This window comes from Oncorhynchus keta, chromosome 2, assembly GCF_023373465.1.
Source record: "Oncorhynchus keta strain PuntledgeMale-10-30-2019 chromosome 2, Oket_V2, whole genome shotgun sequence".
NCBI classification, from domain to species: domain Eukaryota; kingdom Metazoa; phylum Chordata; class Actinopteri; order Salmoniformes; family Salmonidae; genus Oncorhynchus; species Oncorhynchus keta.
Genome location: NC_068422.1, coordinates 68,515,383 through 68,538,164, shown reverse-complemented (window position 1 = coordinate 68,538,164; position 22,782 = coordinate 68,515,383). Strand labels below are relative to the sequence as shown.

The 22,782-nt window shown below is 41.7% G+C and overlaps 2 protein-coding genes across 10 annotated transcripts in view; both read left to right on the top strand.

The window, feature by feature from the left end:
- The window catches only part of LOC118359182 (transcriptional enhancer factor TEF-1), a 63,363-nt gene extending 45,363 nt beyond the window's left edge, over positions 1-18,000 (top strand). For 2 of the 9 annotated variants that reach the window (XM_052481319.1, XM_052481357.1), the window contains 10 exons: positions 436-498; positions 5,211-5,222; positions 8,004-8,138; positions 8,417-8,463; positions 8,789-8,850; positions 9,025-9,149; positions 11,909-12,082; positions 13,267-13,407; positions 14,087-14,239; positions 14,877-18,000. In XM_052481319.1, coding sequence (XP_052337279.1) covers positions 436-498; positions 5,211-5,222; positions 8,004-8,138; positions 8,417-8,463; positions 8,789-8,850; positions 9,025-9,149; positions 11,909-12,082; positions 13,267-13,407; positions 14,087-14,239; positions 14,877-14,990 — 1,026 coding nt within the window. In that variant the 3' untranslated portion in view covers positions 14,991-18,000. Of the gene's footprint in view, positions 1-435; positions 653-5,210; positions 5,223-8,003; positions 8,139-8,416; positions 8,464-8,788; positions 8,851-9,024; positions 9,150-11,908; positions 12,083-13,266; positions 13,408-14,086; positions 14,240-14,876 lie in introns of all 9 variants that reach the window. The other 7 variants (XM_052481315.1, XM_052481327.1, XM_052481316.1 and 4 more) reach the window with 7 other exon arrangements.
- A 1,634-nt stretch (positions 18,001-19,634) lies between these two features.
- LOC118359174 (ras association domain-containing protein 10-like) lies at positions 19,635-22,130 on the top strand. Its single transcript, XM_035737510.2, has one exon. The coding sequence runs from the start codon at positions 20,250-20,252 to the stop codon at positions 21,642-21,644; it is 1,395 nt and encodes a 464-aa protein (XP_035593403.1). The 5' UTR covers positions 19,635-20,249; the 3' UTR covers positions 21,645-22,130.
- The last annotated feature ends 652 nt before the right edge of the window (positions 22,131-22,782 follow it).

Sequence of the window (22,782 nt, the reverse complement as noted above, 5' to 3'; positions counted from 1 at the left end):
TCAGAAATGCAGACTGACCACACATTATCTTACTATAGCCAACCATTTACATACTGAATATTTTATACAAAAGCATGACATATTTCCAAGTCTGTGTGAATGTTGAAGCAGCATGGGCTTCTGAAACACCTTATCCGGCTCCCTTAAGGATACAAGACTGGCCGATTCTCAGTCAGTACACAGTCAATCACATCTGCGCCCTGTTAATGTGTGCTAAAGAGGCCTGCATCCTTCTTAATCAGCTCACTTAAGTGACAACAACAGGCAACTCAATGCTTTGTGGCTGTGAGCTTGGTGTGTGGCTTGGAGATGCTTCTATTATCCTATTGGGCAGCTCAAATCCCCCTGAAGTGTTCTCAACAAAGAGATGTGTAATCCTTTTTGTATTTTTGGTTTTCTTGTTTTTTCTCTCTTCTTTTGTTTTAAAAAATGGAGGTGTCTAGTCACATACAGGTCTTAGCAAGAAAGAAAGTTCGAGAAATCTCAGCTGCCATCAAGGTACGTCTGGCTTTGCCCAGTTGCAGGGGGGCTTTTCATCGCCATGGTTACAGGCTGTTCCTTTGTTTTCCTCCCCTCCCCTACCCCGCAGGTGTCTAGTCACATTCAGGTTCTTGCCAGAAGGAAATCTCGTGAGTTTCATTCCAAGCTAAAGGTATGCGCTTTTCTGCTTTTGGGCTTGTGGTTGCTGTGCGTCGTCTTACTTCCTGTTTCCCGTGGTGACAGAGTGAATGCCTGACGCTCTGATTCCCGTAGCCTAGATCCCCTGCTTATGATTAGAATTCATAATATAACCACACACACACACACACACACACACACACACACACACACACACACACACACACACACACACACACACACACACACACACACACACACACACACACACACACACACACTCCATAAGTGTTTTATTTCTATTTTCTTTATTGTCATTGAACAATACGTGAATTTGCTTTGAAAACAATTGTAAGGATCCGTTTAAAAACTTAAGAACTATATTTTAGGTTTGTGAACAATATAGTATTACTTAAGTGTCCATAATGCAAGTCTGAAAATAGATAGCATTTTAAAATGTATTTATTTATTCAAGTCAGTTAAAAACTCATTCTTATTTACAATGATGGCCTACACTGACCAAACCCGGACGACGCTGGGCCAATTGTGCGCAGCGCTATGGGGACTCCCAGTCACAGCCCATTGTGATTACAGCTTGGATTCAAACCAGGGAGTCTGTAGTAGAGGTCGACCGACTATGATTTTTCAATACCGATACCAATTATTGGAGGACCAAATAAAGCCGATACCGATTAATCAGCCGATTAATTTTTTTAAAATTTATTCATCTGTAATAATGACAATTACAACAATACTGAATGAACACTTATTTTAACTTAATATAATACATATATAAAATAAATTTAGCCACAAATAAATAATGAAACATGTTCAATTTGGTTTAAATAATGCAAAAACTAAGTATTGGAGAAGAAAGTAAAAGTGCAATATGAGCCATGTAAAAAAGATAATGTTTAAGTTCCTTGTTCAGAACATGAGAACATATGAAAGCTGGTGGTTCCTTTTAACATGAGTCTTCAATATTCCCAGGTAAGAAGTTTTAGGTTGTAGTTATTATAGGACTATTTCTCTCGATACCATTTGTATTTCATATACCTTTGGCTATTGGATGTTCTTATAGGCACTTTAGTATTGCCAGTGTAACAGTATAGCTTTCGTCCCTCTCCTTGCCCCTACCTGGGCTCGAACCAGGAACACATCGACAACAGCCACCCTCGAAGCATCGTTACCCATCGCTCCACAAAAGCCGCGGCCCTTGCAGAGCAAGGGGAACAACTACTTCAAGGTCTCAGAGCGAGTGACGTCACCGATTGAAACGTTAATAGCGCGCACCACGCTAACTAGCGAGCCATTTCACATCGGTTACACCAGCCTAATCTCAGGAGTTGATACACTTGAAGTCATAAACAGCGCAATGCTTGAAGCACAGCGAAGAGCTGCTGGCAAACGCACAAAAGTGCTGTTTGAATGAATGCTTACGAGCCTGCTGCTGCCTACCACCGCTCAGTCAGACTGCTCTATCAAATCATAGACTTAATTATAACATAATAACACAGAGAAATACGAGCCTTAGGTCATTAATATGGTAAAATCCGGAAACTATCATTTTGAAAACAAAACGTTTATTCTTTCAGTGAAATACGAACCGTTACGTATTTTATCTAACGAGTAAAATACGTAGTCTAAATATTGCTGTTACATTGCACAACCTTCAATGTTATGTCATAATTGTAAAATTCTGGCAAATTAGTTCGCTACGAGCCAGGCGGCCCAAACTGTTGCATATACCCTGACTCTGCGTGCAATGAACGCAAGAGAAGTGACACAATTTCCCTAGTTTAATATGGCCTGCTAACCCAGATTTCTTTTAACTAAATATGCAGGTTTAAGAAAATATACTTCTGTGTATTGATTTTAAGAAAGGCATTGATGTTTATGGTCAGGTACATTCGTGGAACGATTGTGCTATTTTCGCAAATGTGCTTTTGTTAAATCATCCCCCGTTTGGCGAAGTTAGCTGTCTTTGTTAGGAACAAATAGTCTTCACACAGTTTGCAACGAGCCAGGCAGCCCAAACTGCTGCATGTACCCTGACTCTGTTGCACAGAACGCAAGAGAAGTGACACAATTTCCCTAGTTAAAATAAATTCATGTTAGCAGGCAATATTAAATAAAAATGCAGGTTTAAAAATATATGCTTGTGTATTGATTTTAAGAAAGGCGTTGATGTTTATGGTTAGGTACACAGTGCTTTTTTCACAAATGCGCTTGTTTAATCACCCGTTTGGCGAAGTAGGCTATGATTCAATGATAAATTAACAGGCACCGCATCTATTATATGCAACGTAGGACAAGCTAGATAAACTAGTAATATCATCAACCATGTGTAGTTAACCTGTGATTATGTTAAGATTGATTGTTTTTTATAAGATACATTTCATGCTAGCTAGCACCTTACCTTGACTCCTTGCTGCACTCGCATAACAGGTAGTTTAGCATGCCACGCAGTCTCCTTGTGGAGTGCAATGTAATCGGCCATGACCGGTGTCCAAAAATGCAGATTACCGATTGTTACGAAAACTTGAAATCGGCCCTAACTAATCGGCCATTCCGATTAATGAGTCGACCTCTAGTCTGTAGTGACACCTCTAGCACTGAGATGCAGTGCCTTAGACCGCTACGCCACTCGGGAGCATATATAGATATAATGTGAATGAGAAATTCAATATTCTCATGAGAGGAATGCTTGCTAAATATTCTAAATCTGTTCCACATAGCTCAGAGTGGGCACTCTTAAAAAGAGCTTGAAGAATTTCACTTTCTTCTGTATTTTTTGCCAAGAAAAATATTTTCATGTTAGTCCAGACATCCAAATGGCAATGTCATCATTTTCTACAGTTAAATTAAAATGAGCCCAACTGCGTCGGATCCTTATAAAACCCTCAAAGCAAATGGCGCTCACAGTTTGTAGACTTTGTTGCTTCTTTCTTTCTGTTTGGCATGACAATGTGAACCCAGAATCAGAGGTTGGTACTGGTGTTATCTGTACTGTATGTGGGAAAGCATGTTGGCAAGATGCATTGGCTGTTGGTGAGTGGCTGAGAGCTGGAGTTCAGAGGTCATCAGCAGAACTCTGTTTACATGTCATAAGCAGACACACTATCAGCCACTGATGTGCTGCATGTATAAAGGGTTTAGGTTCAAAGACCAAGGGTGGTCTATGAAAAAACATTTGCCTCTTTTTCGTTGTTGCTGTTTTAACCTAATCATCTTCCCCTGTCAATGCTGAGTTAAGACCATGAGGAAGCAGCATCTCACCTGCCCTCTCTGCTGTTGTGCCAACCCTCCATATTGATAACTCTAGGCTATTACATTGACATTGCTATCAGTTGCCTTCTTTTCTCTGTGTACATGTGTAGCTGTCCTATTACATTCTTCCTCTGTGACTCATTTTACCAATAGCAATGTGTTGAAAATCATGGGCTAACACCAAATATAACTTTTCAAAACTGTCTTGTGAAAAAAATATATATTGTGAAAGATGTAATCTTGTCATACATGTACCTGTATTTCAAAACATTTTTACAAGGGTCATTTGGTAATGTATGTGTGTTTAAGGACCAGATTTATTTCTCTCTCGTCTTTGAGGGGATGACTACATCTTTTGACTTTCCCCTGTTCCCAGTGTTCAGATGGATTAATGACCCCTCATTAGTGTGTGTGTGTGTGTGTGTGTGTGTGTGTGTGTGTGTGTGTGTGTGTGTGTGTGTGTGTGTGTGTGTGTGTGTGTGTGTGTGTGTGTGTGTGTGTGTGTGTGTGTGTGTGTGTGTGTGTGTGTGTGTCAGCCAGCTGTGAATGTCTGTCTGAGTTAAAACAGCCATCTTTTGTACGGGTCTCTGTCTACTCTCATCTAAAGCAAATTAGAGATCAGCAGCAAAAAGAAAGGCATGCGTCCCCCTCCATTTTACAGGGAACATCTCTGTAAATCTGCTCTGTCTCGTTTTTTATCTGAGACATGTTGAGTGAAATGACAGTCATTATGTTGCCATTCTTTGTGCTACTTCTCTCGAACCATAGCTGACCATAGTGATCAAATCCTCAGACATTCCAAGTCCACCACATTCTCCAAAATGTTCCACCCCACATTATTACTATCCAAGTTTCAGTGTGATAGCAGTGCTAGTTGATTAATGAGTCTGAGGTTCCTGTACCGATACATTATTTCAGTGTAATGGTTTGACAGAGGACATGGCATGAATACTTCAAAGTACAGTTTGCTTTGAATACACGTTTTAATATTTTATACCATTTAAAAATGGTATTTTGTCAGTCTAGGTTCTTACATTTTTGTTATGACCAAATGGTATAATGTCCTAACATATGATTCAATAGAATTCATATAATTGTGCAAGCATTATTTTTTAAATCAAATCTGATTAATTGAATGAAATCATAGAACTTTCACCTACATTGTCAAATTGATTAAAGTGATTCCTAGAAATGCTCGTTGTTATCATCATTGAAATCACAATGCTGTTTGATAAAACATACATTTTTACATCTTGCTAAAGCAGGATTGTTGTCCAGATAGATTGTAAAATTACAATAAAACCTTGTTTGTTTGCATTCAGGTTACAAGCATGGTAAGTATCAATTATCCGTCCAAGCTCCTGGCTCTGCTCTTGCCAGACCTGTCAGACCTTGAGTATCTTTGCTTCTGCTATAGTACCATAGCTGCTGCTGCAGCCCAGTGACTGTCTAGTCTGTGGGCCTCCGTCATAGTTTCACACCACTGCATCTACAGATACTGTACAGCTCTTGCCAGCATGCTTAACATCAGCTTCTGCATGTGTTCTCATGGGGACCCTAGTTCTGTAGGGATGGGTCAGAAGACATACTGTATACTGCTTTACCTGTGTTGAGATAAGAAACTACATTTCTGTTTGTTTGTGCTGCTGTGTTAACACAGTAGAAACGGAATGCCATAGATAGGGTTTAGCTGGATGGTATACTGCAGACTACTGAGTGGAACTGATGCTAGCGAGTATTTCTCCGTCCTTCCCTCAGCCACTAACTCCCTAACTCACTACTCCTGCTATCGATTAAATAACCTTGCTTAATATCAACATTAAATTAGATCTGATTACATTTGTCTGATACACAAAGGCTGATTGTAGTCCTCATGTACTGTATTGAGCTGAAGACTTTCATTTTTTTTTTTTACCAGATAGGCCAGTTGAGAACTGCGACCTGGCCAAGATAAAGCAAAGCAGTGTGACACAAACACCACCGAGTTACACATAGGATAAACAAACGTATAGTCAATAACACAACAGAAAAATCTATAAACAGTGTGTGTAAATATATTAAGATTAGGGAGGTAAGGCAAAAAATAGGCCATAGTGGCAAAATAATTACAATTTAGCAATTAAACACCGGAGTGATAGATGTGCAGAAGACGAAAGTGCAAGTAGAGATACTGGCTTGCAAAGGAGCAAAAAAATAAATAACATTATGGGGATGAGGTAGTTGGGTGGTCTATTTACAGATGAGCTGTGTACAGGTGCAAGGATCTGTAAGCTACTCTGAAAGCTGATGCTTAAAGTTAGTGAGTTAGTAAAGTTAGTGAGGGAGATATATATACTCCAGCTTCAGTGATTTTTGCAATTCGTTCCAGTCATTGGCAGCAGAAAACTGGAAGGAAAGGTGGCCAAAGGAGGAGTTTGCTTTGGGGATGACCAGTAAAATATACTTGCTGGAGCACGTGCTACAGGTGGGTGCTGCTATGGTGACCAGTGAGCTGAGATAAGACTTATAGATGACCTGGAGCCAGTGGGTTTGGCGACGAATATGAAGCGAGGGCCAGCCAACGAGAGCATACAGGTCGCAGTGGTGGGTAGAATATGGGGCTTTGGTGACAAAACGGATGGCACTGTGATAGACTACATCCAATTTGCTGAGTAGAGTGTTGGAGGCTATTTTGTAAATGACGTCGCCAAAGTCAAGGATCGGTAGGATAGTCAGTTTTCCGAGGGTATGTTTGGCAGCATGAGTGAAGGATGCTTTGTTGTGAAATAGGAGGCCAATTCTAGATTTAATTTAGGATTGGAGATGCTTAATGTGAGTCTGGAAGGAGAGCAGACACCTAGGTATTTGTAGATGCCCACATACAGTGAGGGAAAAATGTATTTGATCCCCTGCTGATTTTGAATGTTTGCCCACTGACAAAGAATTGATCAGTCTATAATTTTGATGGTAGGTTTATTTCAACAGTGAGAGACAGAATAACAAAAAAAAAATCCAGAAAAACGCATGTCAAAAATTTTATGAATTGATTTGTATTTTAATGAGGGAAATATGTAGAAATGTGTATATTGCTTCCTAACTTCCCTGAAAAGTTGCATATCGCGGGGGCTATTCGATGCTAATGCAGTTCGCCACAGGATGTTTTTGTACTGGTCAAGGGCAGTCAACTCTGGAGTGAACCAAGGGCAATATCTGTTTAGTTTAGTTCTACATTTTTTGAATGTGGCATACTTATTTAAGATGGTGAGGAAAGCACTTTTAAAGAATAACCAGGCATCCTTTACTGACGGAATGAGGTCAATATCCTTCCAGGATACCCAGGCCAGGTCGATTAGAAAGGCCTGCTCTCTGAAGTGTTTTATTAGGGGTGGTCGTTTGACTGCGGACCCATTACGGTCGCAGGCAATGAGGCAGTGATCACTGAGATCCTGGTGGAAGACAGCAGAGGTGTATTTAGAGGGCAGGTTGGTCAGGATGATATCTATGAGGGTGCCCGTGTTTACGGATTTAGGGTTGTACCTGGTAGGTTCCTTGGTAATTTGTGTGAGATTGAGGGCATCTAGCTTAGATTGTAGGACGGCCGGGGTGTTAAGCATATCCCAGTCTAGGTCATAAGGAGAAGAGTAGGGGGACTTGGTGAGAGGAGCCATGAAAGAACTCTTAACCAAAGCTTTCATCCTTCAGACTTAATTTAGTCATTCTATTTGTATGGTTAACGGTGTTCTGTCAGGCAGACAAATCCAACCTTGACATAAGAACTATTGAATTAAGGAATAACGGAGAAAGGAGTTATTATTAATCACTCTATTACCTATTCTATATGGTTGGAAGTGTGTTAGTGATAGATTTGTCAACAAGGAAGCATTATTAAGTGCATACCTAGACTTACCATTTTCAGGAATTCAATTTTCAATTTACTCTGTGGCACATTCCTTTGAAACAATCCACTTATTTAATGGCTGCCGCAATATGTTTGCTTTTAACATGCCTGCTGTCCGTTGTTGTTGGAGACTAGTGTGTGTGCTCGTGTGTTTAGAAGTGTGGCTGTTGTTATCACTGTTCTATGTCCCCCATCTTGCCCTCTGTGAGTGCTAAGCCTTTTGTGATGGCTGTTGAAGGATCAGACCGTGAAGGACAAAGCCCTCCAAAGCATGGCCTCCATGTCCTCGGCTCAGATCGTCTCTGCTACCGCCATCCACAACAAGCTGGGCCTGCCAGGCATCCCGCGCCCAGCCTTCCCCGGAGCGGCAGGGGTAAGAGGCCCGCCGGCAACCCACTATCGGTCCACTCAGACCAACACACCACAGAGGGCAGCCACCAGGCCCCCTGCTCCCCAGCCAACACAGCTGACGTTCCATTCAAATCACGTTACACACACCAGGGCTTTATGGAAACTGACCACATCTGATAAGCACACAATCAAAACGAATGCTAGTCGAGATAACTACATGTGTTAATTGTGCTGCTTGGAAGTATTTTTCGGTGATGTGTTTGGATGTTTTGTTTTGTATTGATATATCTAATTCTCTAGTTTTGGCAGGGCATGATATCGACAGCCCAACCTGGATCATCACAAGAGTGAGTATCGTGTTCTATTCTCAGAACACATGCAACGTGACTGGTTTCCATTTCTCTCCCTCTCTCTGTTTCTCTCTGTCACCCTCTTGCTGTTCCGCTCACTCTCTCGCTCTGTATGTCACGTACTCGCCAATATTTTCTTTGTGGGTGCTGCGGTTGAAGGGCCTATATGTTCCAGAGATAGAAATGAATGGGCTCTCGTACAAATACTTCAGTCAGCCTTCTTTCTTCCTCGCTGCTTGTCAGTAGTGATATATTCAATATGTTGCTCTGTAGATGTTCCAGACCATTGCATTTTTCTAATGGGATCCTCCCTCTGTTTTAGCATCAAGCCGTTCACCCAACAAGCATATCCCATCCAGCCAGGAGTAACAACAACGATTTCCAGTAAGGCTTTCACTCATGCTTACAACCAATTTCCTTTTTTTTCTTAATACGTAGACCTGTGGCGTTGTTTATAATCTGACATTATAATGAGTTATGGAGATACAATTCAGTTTGATGATATGTCAGAGAGAGAGTTGTGTTATCTGAGTGTTGCTCATGGTGATTGTGATGCAGGTTATGAGCCCACGTCAGCCCCAGCCCCCACAGTCCCAGCGTGGCATGGCCGCTCCATCGGGACATCCAAGCTCCGGCTAGTGGAGTTCTCTGCCTTCCTGGAGCAGCAGAGAGACCAAGACTCAGTGAGTATCAGGGCCCCATACTCATTTATCAGACACTTTTATCCAGAGTGATTTACAGGAGCAATCAGGGTTAAGTGCCTTGCCCAAGGGAACATCAATAGATTTTTCACCTAGTCAGCTCGGGGATTAACCTGCCGCTACTCATCACCACTGCATATGTATCTTGCGTGTACCACTCTACCAGGCTACTCATCACCACTGCATATGTATCTTGCATGTACCACTCTACCAGGCTACTCATCACCACTGCATATGTATCTTGCATGTACCACTCTACCAGGCTACTCATCACCACTGCATATGTATCTTGCATGTACCACTCTACCAGGCTACTCATCACCACTGCATATGTATCTTGCATGTACCACTCTACCAGGCTACTCATCACCACTGCATATGTATCTTGCATGTACCACTCTACCAGGCTACTCATCACCACTGCATATGTATCTTGCATGTACCACTCTACCAGGCTACTCATCACCACTGCATATGTATCTTGCATGTACCACTCTACCAGGCTACTCATCACCACTGCATATGTATCTTGCATGTACCACTCTACCAGGCTACTCATCACCACTGCATATGTATCTTGCATGTACCACTCTACCAGGCTACTCATCACCACTGCATATGTATCTTGCATGTACCACTCTACCAGGCTACTCATCACCACTCTGCATATGTATTATATGTATCTCACATGTACCACTCTACCAGGCTACTCATCACCACTCTGCATATGTATTATATGTATCTCGCATGTACCACTCTACCAGGCTACTCATCACCACTCTGCATATGTATTATATGTATCTTACATGTACCACTCTACCAGGCTACTCATCACCACTCTGCATATGTATTATATGTATCTCACATGTACCACTCTACCAGGCTACTCATCACCACTCTGCATATGTATTATATGTATCTCACATGTACCACTCTACCAGGCTACTCATCACCACTCTGCATATGTATTATATGTATCTCACATGTACCACTCTACCAGGCTACTCATCACCACTCTGCATATGTATTATATGTATCTCACATGTACCACTCTACCAGGCTACTCGTCACCACTCTGCATATGTATTATATGTACCACTCTACCAGGCTACTCATCACCACTCTGCATATGTATTATATGTATCTCACATGTACCACTCTACCAGGCTACTCATCACCACTCTGCATATGTATTATATGTATCTCAGGCATGTACCACCACTCTACCAGGCTACTCATCACCACTCTGCATATGTATTATATGTATCTCACATGTACCACTCTACCAGGCTACTCATCACCACTCTGCATATGTATTATATGTATCTCACATGTACCACTCTACCAGGCTACTCATCACCACTGCATATGTATCTTGCATGTACCACTCTACCAGGCTACTCATCACCACTCTGCATATGTATTATATGTACCACTCTACCAGGCTACTCATCACCACTCTGCATATGTATTATATGTACCACTCTACCAGGCTACTCATCACCACTCTGCATATGTATTATATGTACCACTCTACCAGGCTACTCATCACCACTCTGCATATGTATTATATGTACCACTCTACCAGGCTACTCATCACCACTCTGCATATGTATTATATGTACCACTCTACCAGGCTACTCATCACCACTCTGCATATGTATTTTATGTACCACTCTACCAGGCTACTCATCACCACTCTGCATATGTATTATATGTACCACTCTACCAGGCTACTCATCACCACTCTGCACCACTACACACTGCCACTGACCTATTCACTGTATCCAGACTGGCACTACCTCAGGTTATTTATGGGGTTTTAATGTTGAGGGAAAAAATACCCGCTCGCTCTTATAGCTCTTCTTTTTCATGAAAGCATGTAAAAGCATGTCAAGATAGGGAGGGTATTGTCTGTATTCATGGCCACTCTCATGAGACATAGCTGTCAGTCATTTCCAGCTCTTATCAGCCAGTTCTGGCCCCCTCTCACCACACAGAGAGTCTAGCTGCACACTGTCGAGGATCAAAGAGACGAGAATGAATGCACACTTGATTGAATTCCCTTCGCTAGTTCTGACCGACCATACACACACAGAACACTGGGATTAGGGAAAGTAAGATGGACCACAGACCCATGTCACGTCATGTGAAAAGGCACACAGGCCAGCAGCCCTAAGCTCATGCCTCACATTCTTTATAGTTTGGTTTGGACGTGAGCGATCTGTCTTGGTTTGTCTGCATTCCCCCGAGAATTTTATTTTGTTATTGATATCGCATGACAACAGCCATTAATCTTGTATTTAGCTGAATATTTGAGATGGTTACATGGCCTTAAGGCTAGGCTGGAGAGGCCATGCAGCACTCTGGTACTGAAGTAAAGGGCAACAGTGACTTTGAAATAACCCTCATGATAAGATTTGACTCTCTCACAACCAGAGCATTAGGACAATAGTACAGATTTAATTGTGAAGATATTCCCAGATTTGCTGGTATTCCTCCTTTTTGTCTTATGACTATGTATCTTATTTATAGTTTTATGTATCATACACATGGAGAACAGACTGACTGGTACTGTAAATTAGAATTTGGCTGAGGATCTCAGTCAGCCAGATGTTGAAATTGAAAACAGAACAGCAATAAACTGAGAGATCAATACCCAAAAGCATTTTTTAAATGATTTACATATGTGTCTTTTTTGATATTAGCTCTGTAAGATTCTCATGTTTACTGTCTTTCAGTACAACAAGCACCTCTTTGTGCACATCGGACAGACGAACCACTCCTATAGCGATGCCTTGCTGGAGTCAGTGGACATTCGTCAGATTTATGACAAATTCCCTGAAAAGAAAGGAGGACTGAAGGAGCTCTTTGGCAAGGGTCCCCAGAATTCATTCTTCCTCATAAAATTTTGGGTGAGTGTCATGTTGCAAAGTATCTGCACTGGTCTGGTGACTGAATAGCACTTGAGTGTGTACAGTAGGCCAGTGTGTTTGTATGAAGAAAGAGGTAAGAAAAGATATGGAGAAGAAAAATAAACTCAAACAGATATTTAAACAAATATGTTCACAGAACTACTTACTATTAATTAGCTTGTGAAATGAAACGGGTGAGATTTAATGCATTTTGGTCTACATTAGTATCTCCATAAAGATATATTGTATATCATTTCTCATGTCGTTTCTGTGGTAAAAAGCATTTCCTGTTTTACAACCCAGAGAAAACTGAATTTGTTTGGTTTCATCTCTAGTGAATGGGTTTAAGCAGAGGCTAAACACTGAAGATGGCTGCAGAATGCATGTTGCTATATTTGGCCTCGCATAGCAGGAGAACTTGTGATCAAAGCGCTCGCTAATTCAGTGTAATATCTAAAAACAATGGAGTGACCTGGTTGCACTCTTAATGGCTGTTTAAACATTACATGTATTTTAGCCCAATGGAAAATGCTAACTAGCGGCAGCCAACAAAGTGGGCCTCGCCGTGGCAGCCAGAAGAGCCCGCTCAAATTCCTTTTGAAGTGACCGGCCAATCTGAATTTCAAATGAAAGGCACAATCTGCACAATAATTAAAATGTAACTGCTTTGACTAATGAAGGAGGAGGATGCTATAGAAGGAGATGTGCTCTTTTTGTCCCCATAATAAACATGATGTCCTGGACCTGGAGAGCTGCCCTCAGAGCACTGCTCCTTTTCACTAGCATGAATCAGCCTCTAAACATAACTTCATTTAATATCCCTTATAATCTAGTTCCAAATATGGAATTTACATAGTCACTCAGAGGTGGCTAAGAAGTGTTTCATTTATTTAAGACTATCCATTCACTTGATCACTGATGCCCCACTAGATGGTCATACATTCACAGGTGTAGGTCATTATTTATTTGAGATAAATGACTACTTTCAATCTACACTAACATTTTTCCATTGCATGGTGCATATCCATACAACATTCTGCATTCCATTAAATTGTCATCTCATTGCCCTCTCACTGGAGGGGCAGTATTGTGATGATGGCCATTTTTGGGCTAACACATTTCTCTCACCTGGAACACATTTCTGTCTTACCAACGACTCATTTTGTGTTATTTGTGGTTCCCAGGCTGACTTGAACTGCAACATTCAGGATGAAGCGGGGGCTTTCTATGGAGTGACCAGTCAGTATGAGAGCTCCGAGAACATGACAATCACCTGCTCAACTAAGGTGTGCTCCTTTGGCAAGCAGGTGGTCGAGAAGGTGGAGGTGGGTAGTCAATCTGTCTTATTGTTTAAAAAAAAATATCATATTCTGTAAATGACATATTCAGTCATCAGTATATGTGGAGGTGGAAAGAGGCGCACACCTGGTCAGGTGAGGTTCTCAGGTGAGGTTCTCCGGTGAGGTTCTCCGGTGAGCCGCACACTCTAGGAGTTCAGATGAAATCATTTATTACCAACGTTTCGACAGACACGCTGTCTTCACCGGGGTTTAATGACAAACATTGCGGGTCACTAGTTTATGTAGTTTGGAAGGACACACTCAGGTGTCTGTAATTCTGGCCAGCTGTGGCATGATTTCATTGGTCGATTTACAAATATCAATAGAACATGTAAAAAAGCATGAATGGATAACATACGATCATAGATACAATTAGGCTACATCATATAGGCCTACAATCACTTTATTTACAATGGATAACAAAAACACAATCATCACAGGAATGACTTCAGATCAAACTCTACGATGAGACCGAAGGGACAGAGGGTCTTTAATTTAAAGATCCAGGCGGTCTCTTGTTTTAACAATAAATTATCAAGGTCACCCCCTCTCCTAGGGATGGTGACGTGTTCGATGCAGATATAGTTATGGTATACAGTATGTGTGACATAGCTATCAGTATATGCGGCACACATTTCTGGATGTTGGTTCTCTCTCTCCCCAGACGGAGTATGCCCGGTTTGAGAACGGACGCTTTGTGTACAGGATAAGCCGGTCTCCCATGTGTGAATACATGATCAACTTTATCCACAAGCTCAAACACCTACCTGAAAAATACATGATGAACAGTGTCCTGGAGAACTTCACCATTCTATTGGTAAGGATTACTTCTTGTCCTGTCCGTCCTACTACTGCTTCCTTAAGCAGGCAATTACAAAAGCCAGGCTCCCACTACTCTAACCTGTGGCTAGGACCCTCCCTTTCCTTTATCCTAGCTTTCTGCTGGGCGCCTTTGGCTCCAGCGAACCTGAAAAGAGGAGCTCTGACTGGGGCCTGAGATGAGCCTCACTCCCTGCTCCTGCATTCCTAACATTCCACAGGGGATGGAATGCAGTGTGAGGAGCCTTATCATCTGCAGGGGAGAGGAAAGGAGGAGGGGAGGGGAGTGATAAGAGGGGGTGGGGACCTCTGTTATTAGCCATCACATGGGGGCTTAAAGTCCTATTCTCCACTGCAGAGAGCTCTTTTTAATGCATGTGTGGGTGTGCACTCTCAACCCTGCCTCGGTTTTGTTTGTTTCATTTTTTTCACCCACTCCTTTAAATTCCTTAGATTTACAAATTGACTTGTTTTTGTCACACTGTTTGCTGATTGACATCTGTCCGTGGGCCTTTTAATATCGGAAAGTCCTTTTCCCGAGACCCATATTCCTCTCCAGAGACTGCTCATTGCATTACATGGAGTGGGATTGCGTTTGGTCCGAATGACTAACATGACATTTCCGTCTCTTCCAGGTGGTGACGAACAGGGACACACAGGAGACTCTGCTGTGTATGGCGTGTGTGTTTGAGGTGTCGAACAGCGAGCACGGTGCCCAGCATCATATCTACCGATTGGTGAAGGAATGAGACTCCTGAACCCCCTGAATCCTCCCTTTACATAGACTAAAAAACCTCAAAACAAAGTGACAGTGCCTCTAGCTGAAAATCACACATGCACTGCTTTTCGGTCACATTTTGGGCGAGGCCTATTGTTATTCGTTTCTTTGTATATTAATGTATGTATTTGATGTTTGACTGCAGCTGTGAATTGCGGTACAGTTGTTCTATGTTTTGATGCAGGATAAGTTCTTCATTTTAAGGATGGCAAGTCAATCTTTGTTTGTAGGATGTACATATAAAGAGGCCGTATGTAAGGAATCTGTTGGTTGGGTTTAATTTGGTCAACAGACATTATGTGTATGTTGTCTTCTTCCTCTTTGATCTTGTAATGTACACTTAGAAAACACTAGAAAGATGTTGTCTGTTCCCCATGGGTTCTGTAAACTATGTGTATATCTGTAGTTGATTTGTGAGCGTATAGGTCACAGGAGGTTGGTGGCACCTTAATTGGGGAGGACGGGCTCGTGGTAACGACTGGAGTGGAATCAGTGGAATGATATTAAACACATGGTTTCCAGGTGCTGGATGCCATTCCATCTGCTCCGTTCCGGCCATTATTATCAGCCGTCTTCCCTTCAGCAGCCTCCTGTGGTATAGATATACAAACCGTACATACACACTTGACCAATTGGTTTTCCAAAGAAAAGCTTTTTTTTTATTTTTTTATTTTGGGGATAATAAAATTGCTACACGAAAGTTAGTCGAAGGCAGGTGATTGTGGGCACCATAATAGTGAAGTTATTGCTTTACAAAAACATCTGTTTCTTTCAGGGAAATAAGATACCGATCCCTGTGGACAATCCACGGTCTTAGACACTAACAGCAGAATGAATGCACTGTGATTACACTACAGACGCCTAGTTCAACCTGTGTCTGCCTCAGACAGGGCTCACACGTCTTACATTGCAATAAGGAAACCATACATCTGTCCTGTTCCAGTGTCCGACTGAGTCATTCAAATGGATTTGATTCTAAAAACATGAAAGCACTACTTTAGCTACTCTGAGTGAACTGCCACCTTGTCCTAAGCACTTGGTTCCCCTTCTAGGACATGCCAATTTTAACTTGTACCTTTTTCCTTTAGATGTGTGATTTAAGGTTTTAGGATATCCTGAAATAACCATGAGAAAATGGATCACTTCTTAGACAGCGGGCTGTGTTCAGTATGCAGTTTCATTGCCTCTAAACAGATGATCCATTTTTTTCTGGCCATTGCAGTGTAATTTCTACTAAGTTCTAGCCAATGTCGCTGCCTTTACGTTCACACCACCCCATGAATCTGTGGCCTACACCAATTCCGAGCCTTAAACATGTTACGGACGTGTGAATTCCAAAAGATGCCACTAAAGCTGTGATCTCTTTCCTAAGCTGGGTGACTAATTTTCACATTTTGTAGGAATTCACCTACAGTACAATCTGCCAAAGTGTAACAGTGTACAGTGCCTTATTGTATGGTGTCAAACTGGCCTTGGTTCACTTTTAAGAATGTATTTTGTTTTTAACACGCACAAAAAATATATAAAATCACTCACCAATATACATATTGGTACAAAATTTTACCACAAACATGCGAGTTGAACTGAGTTACTTTTTAACATAAATAAGAGCTGACTTTGCCTTTCCTGTTCTGAAAGACCAAAAATACAGAGATACATACGTTCTCTAGTCATGTCCTGCACTGTAGCATGGAAGTGCCTTTGGTTTAAAATCTCCAGCAATGAAAATAGTAAATAATTATGAATTAAGTGTTGCTAAACCAAAAAGAGATGTAATGACACCAATCACCACATTGCCTTGCTGAAGGTTTGTACTAGATGACAAGGGACAGTGAGTGAGTCGATCAATGGTGAAATAAATGATATATTAATATAATTTGGTTTTAAGAAATTACCTGTTAAGAAGAGTACCTGTACTATTCATGTGTGTAAATGTATAGTCTGTGAAAGGCCTGTTTGACCAGACAGCAACTGATAGAATGGAGGATGGTGACTCGTTCCAGCAGCTGTGAAGTCACATAGACTTACAACTTTACCTTAAGAAGAGATACATGTTTCCTGATTCTTACTCAATTATTTATGGGAACGTCTCATTCTGAATCATTGCAGAAAGTGTTTCTGGTGGATACAGACAATGTTGGTTCAATTGCTCAGTATTTTTGCTACAGCCCTATGGAGACTGGAGTTCAGTAGGCATATGTACTTTTCCTTTGTTAACCGTTTCCTCTCTCTTTTTGCCCTGTGTACTAGTTCACGTTTAGGAATGACTTACTGAGGTGTTCCTGATTTATTGTTCTACATGTATATGATGGTTTGTGATTACATGTTGGGTATATTCCAAGCCCCAAGAGGGTGGTGATGATGTTACTGCTACACTGCTGGCACATTTGACATGTCAGTTCCAAGCTGGAACAGCTGACTGTACCTCCCACGTCTCTGGGGACCAGAAGACTGTTGCCTTTGATCAGATGAATTGTCTAGAGGACACTCTGAATAAAATTGACACAAAGCATAATAACAGAATCTCGACACAGACATATCAGCAGTTTAGCTCTTGTTGTTATTTGTTTGTAATTTTGTCTAAATGTAGGTACTGGTACCTTTTTTGTTGGTTATTACCATTTTAAGATGTTGGTTTTAAAGTGAACTTTTCCATAGTTCAGATAGTATCATAAAAAAAACTATTGGGTTTGTGTGCAGACATTTTCTTTGTAAAAAAAGGTGCTTTGTATAAAATGATATATCCTGGCTTTTCTTGGTACAGAAGTGTGATAACTTTTCATATCCACGACAGTAACGCGTTGGAGCAAGGGACAGAAAATAAAACCTGCTATGTGTACGTGTTCTCTACTGCATATGGTCTTGTCTTTGCTCCGTAACATTTTGATGCCTTCTTGATAAAGTGGTCGATATTTTGTAGCTTTCTAGATACTTTGTATGTATACAATATTGAAGTTAAATAAATCAGGAAAAATATGGTCTCCCTTTTTATTCTGTGATCAACTGACAATTTTTGGGGGGAGCATCTCCAAATGAATACTTAAAATCTAACCTAACCTTTAGATTACAAAACATAATATGTAAGAACACATCAGCTGTACTAACCACAATTACACACCAGAGGGAGCCATTCCCTGGCTTTTGTATTGGTGCCAGCCTTGTTGCAGTGTCTCCATGTGGTAGTATTTTCAATTATGAAACTAGATTTCATAATCTGGGACAACAATTTACAAAATAAGTCTATAACAGCAACAATGAAGCCACTTCGAAAGGCTGCACTCTTTGATAAAGATTGTTTACATTTAACAGACACTCTTATCTAGAGCGACTTGCAGGAGGAATTAGGGGTAAGTGCCTTGCTCAAGGGCACATCAACAGATGGTTATAGAATCCCCCAGCAGACTACATGCACAAACACCCTTTCAGTTACTGGGCCAAAGCTCTTAAGGTTCTGCTAGGCTAGCTCCCGCCCAATGTTATTATCCCTAGAGCAAAGCCCTCTCACAGCTAAAGTTATGTGCTTCGTTCATTTTGAATAAGATCTAGCATGACTATTGCACTTAATTATATATATTTTTGTGAATAACTTATGAAGCATTAGTGTCATTGTAAAATCTATCACTTTCCTTTTTGAATAACAGTTATCATGGGTAATACTGAACGCTAACACCAGATGGAGCTATTGTCAAATGGAAAGACTTGTCCATTGGACCAACCTAAAACAGACTGATGGCCACGGTGCTGCTGTTTAGCTGTTGCACTGACATGCTCATTCTGTAACACTGGTGTAAAAAGTGATAGCAAATTTCAACCTGGAGCGTAGGTATGTCTATTGCTCTCTCATTCACTCACTCACACATCGATTATACCATGTAATGGTTTTACGTTGTAATGACTGTAACATCAGTAGTTTTGTGTGCTTAAATAATCAGAGACAGAACAACTCGCCCGTCAGAATGCCCTCTCCCTATCCTCTCTCTCCACTGACACTGTCCACATAATATCTAACAGATGTGTGTCTGTCTGTCTGGCTCATGTGTGTGAGAGGATCTGATTATGGAGACATGTTTAAATCCATGCACAGTGCACCAGTGTAATCTTCCCAGGGGTCAGAGCCCTGCCAGATTTGGACTACTACACTTCCTGTTTCCAGGGAGGCTTTTACGCAGCTGTATCTGAGTACAAGAGGAATAATACTGGACACTCATAATGGGTGTGAAATGTGTAGCTGTGTAGCTGTCCTCACTTGACAGGTACCAGCAGGGGGACAGAATGTCTCTCTAATTCCAGATAAATCCTTGAGATCAAGTTTAGAACGCTGCCTTCTGAATGAACCAGGAAGTGATCATCCCATTCGGGCACAGACGTCATTTCAACGTCTAGTTTTGGTTTACATTACCAAAATCAACAAAGAATGTCAGCATGTCATTGGATTTAGGTGAAAAAATATGACATTCCCTTACGTTTCCCACGTTGATTCAACATCATCACAATGTATTGTTTTTGTTGAAATGACGTGGAAACAACATTGATTCAACCTGGCTATATACTGTGGAACCAGGAAGCTGGCTCAATACAGTTGTTTTTCTTTTACCATCTGTTTGTTGGGGTGTTTGTCAGTCAAGTGACATATGTGTGTCACCCAGAGAAGATGCATGGTGCAATCTATTAGGCAACAGTCTCCTATGCAGATGTGTGTAAATTAGTCTTATTTTGTACACTGCATGCTAATGTCTTTGGTTTAAAAAAGTATAGATGCTCAGCAGTAAGATAACATCTTCCGATTTAGGGATGTCAGTATCTTAACTGACTTGCTTAGTTAAATACACATTGTTATCACGTTTTATCAAAATACGCAATCGGGTTCTCTGGGAGAGTAACAAACTGTATGGGCGGTGTTACTTGTCGAGTTTTGAAACTGTACAGTTGTCATGTGATCAACGTCTCCGGTTGTAAGCACAGCGCGCAAAGAGCGCAGTTGAGTGTGCTTACTTGGACACAGAGCAAACAGCGACAGCGAGGACTTCCCATCCTCTACCAACTACTTGAGGGAACGCGTAAAATGAACTATTTATCTCAGAATGTTGGATGTTGATTTATTTTCTAACGTATGTGGATGTACAATTAATTTAGCACTTAAATGACAAATCTCTTTTCCAATCCGTTTCCATCCTCAAAAAAACGTAATTTGAATAGTTATCTAAAGGGGGAAAAGGTTTAGTTTTAGTTTATGATGGAGTCCAAGGAAAGTAAGATATCTGTGTGGGTTTGCCGAGAGGAGAAGCTTGTCTCCGGACTGTCAAAGCGCACCACCTGTGCAGATGTGGTCAATGTGCTCCTAGAGGATCAAAACTTGCAACAATGTGTCTCTGTAGCCATGCTCTCGGGATCACCCCAGTCCTATTGCATCGTAGAAAAATGGAGGGGATCTGAGAGAATTTTGCCCAATAAAACGAAAATCCTTCGACTTTGGGGCGCGTGGGGAGAGGAGCAGGAGAACGTTCGGTTTGTGTTGGTTAAAAATGAGGCTTCTTTGGCTAACCATGGACCCCGGAGCGCAGAGGCCCGTGTGGTGCTCAGCAAGGAGAGCCCGTGCATTTACAAGGGGACAGCAAGAGCCACCATGGGCTTTTCACCCGAGAAACAACGTCGGATTGTCAGGAAAGCTTTCAGAAAGTTGGATAAAATAAATAAAAAGAGGGCGCAAACCGTGTCCAAGGATGCGCCCACTGGGGAGAAAATGGAAACTTTGGTTCACCTGGTCATATCCCAGGACCACACAATCCGCCAACAGATCCAGAGAATTAAAGAACTGGACAAAGAGATAGAAATGTATGAAGCTAAAGTTCATTTTGACAGAATGAAAATGCATGGGATCAATTACGTGCAGGACACATACTTAGTGGGTGCGCATTCTGACGGGCTCTCCAAGCAGGAGGGCGAGAAGCCGTGCTCGGCGGAGGCTGTTGCCCAGTTTGAGGAGTATGCCCAACGGTGTGAGGAGGTGCTTCGACTTCAGGATGAATTGGCTGAGCACGAAGCGCTCATGGACAGTATTACTGTGGAGATCCAAGAGGAACTGAATCAGAGGTGGATGAAGCGAAGGCAAGAGGAGCTGTCAAGTAAAGAGATGAAACCCAGCGCGGGAGAGACCGCTATGTGGGTATCAACAGCCCATGCAACACACACAGACACTTTAGCCCTCGAGGCTGACACATCATTCGATAACGATTTGCTTCTGGAGGAGGAGAGGATCAAAACGCAGCTGGATACTAGTTTATACATTGGACTGCGCTTGAACACGGATTTGGAGGCTATTAGGAATGATTTGAATGTAACCCAGGATATTTGGGGGGCGAAAGAAAAGGAGATACGGGATTTGCTGGAGAAAGTGAACTCATTGTATATAGAGGATGACGAGACACCAAGCGAGGACAATGACTGCAACTCTGTGGTTAGTGAGGCAGCAATGATGCGTCCCCTGGAGACGAAAAGCGAGTGGGTGGAGCAAGCCAGGGGGCTTTCAAAGACTTGCAATGCCAACGATGACGACTCAGACACTGGCCTGAGCTCCATGCACAGTCAGGACTCGGATAACCCGCCTGTGTGCGAGTCATTGGTATAAATTGCCAGGATGCTTCAAATTCTATTGACAATTATGGGACATAATTACTGTCTGTCTAAAAACTCAGGGATCTGACATAGAGTATATCCCCACAATGAACAACACAATACAATGTATTAAAAAATGTCCCAAAATGTATTGACTAATATGTAGTTTACAGAGTCAAAATACTTGGTCACTTATATATATAAGCACATATAGCTATTCACATATTTTGCTGCCTTTTCTCTATAAAAAAACAACAACTTTGACATGTGCCAGGATAAGACACAACTCAGTGTTATTGGTCAGATTATTATTGGTTAATTAATAAGGGATGGAAGTCTTTGTGGTTTGCAAGACTAAACAGACTTAAAATGGACCATGCTAAATGTAACACTGCACAAGTGCTAATTCTGGTTGGAATGAGATTTTGTGGACACACTGATGAGTTTTAAATATGAAGGGTGTATGATATACTAAAATAAACATAATTTACAAAGCTTATGTACAATTGCTTCATTGAAATGTGCAGAAAATGACTTTGCCTTGCCTAATCAATACTAAGTCTGCAAATTGTATGCATCAGGAAAGAGTTTGGGAAGAGTGAAAAGTATATGATGATGTTAAACCATGTATATGTGTGTGTGTGTGTGTGTGTGTGTGTGTGTGTGTGTGTGTGTGTGTGTGTGTGTGTGTGTGTGTGTGTGTGTGTGTGTGTGTGTGTGTGTGTGTGTGTGTGTGTGTGTGTGTGTGTGTGTGTGTGTGTGTGTGTGTGTGTGTGTGTGTATGTGTGTATGTATGTATGTGTATGTATGTATGTGTGTGTGTGTGTGTGTGTGTGTGTGTGTGTGTGTATGTGTGTGTTCATGCCCTTGCCTGCATGTGTGCTTGAGAGAGACGGTAGGTAGGGTAAGGGGTGGCATGCAGCGTTACGCAATGGGATGAAAACTCCAAGCAGATGCTGGGCTCACACAGAGTAAACCAGAGCCTGTACAGTACATAACGGATCAGGGATACATACAGGACGTTTGTGCCCCAGTGTGAGTGAGAAAGGCCAGGGAGGGCATGAAGGATTTGGGCTCATATCCATGGGCTTCAGGAGATTCCAGGGGTGAAAACTTCCTCTGACATAAACCACACAGGGAGAAGCAGCAGA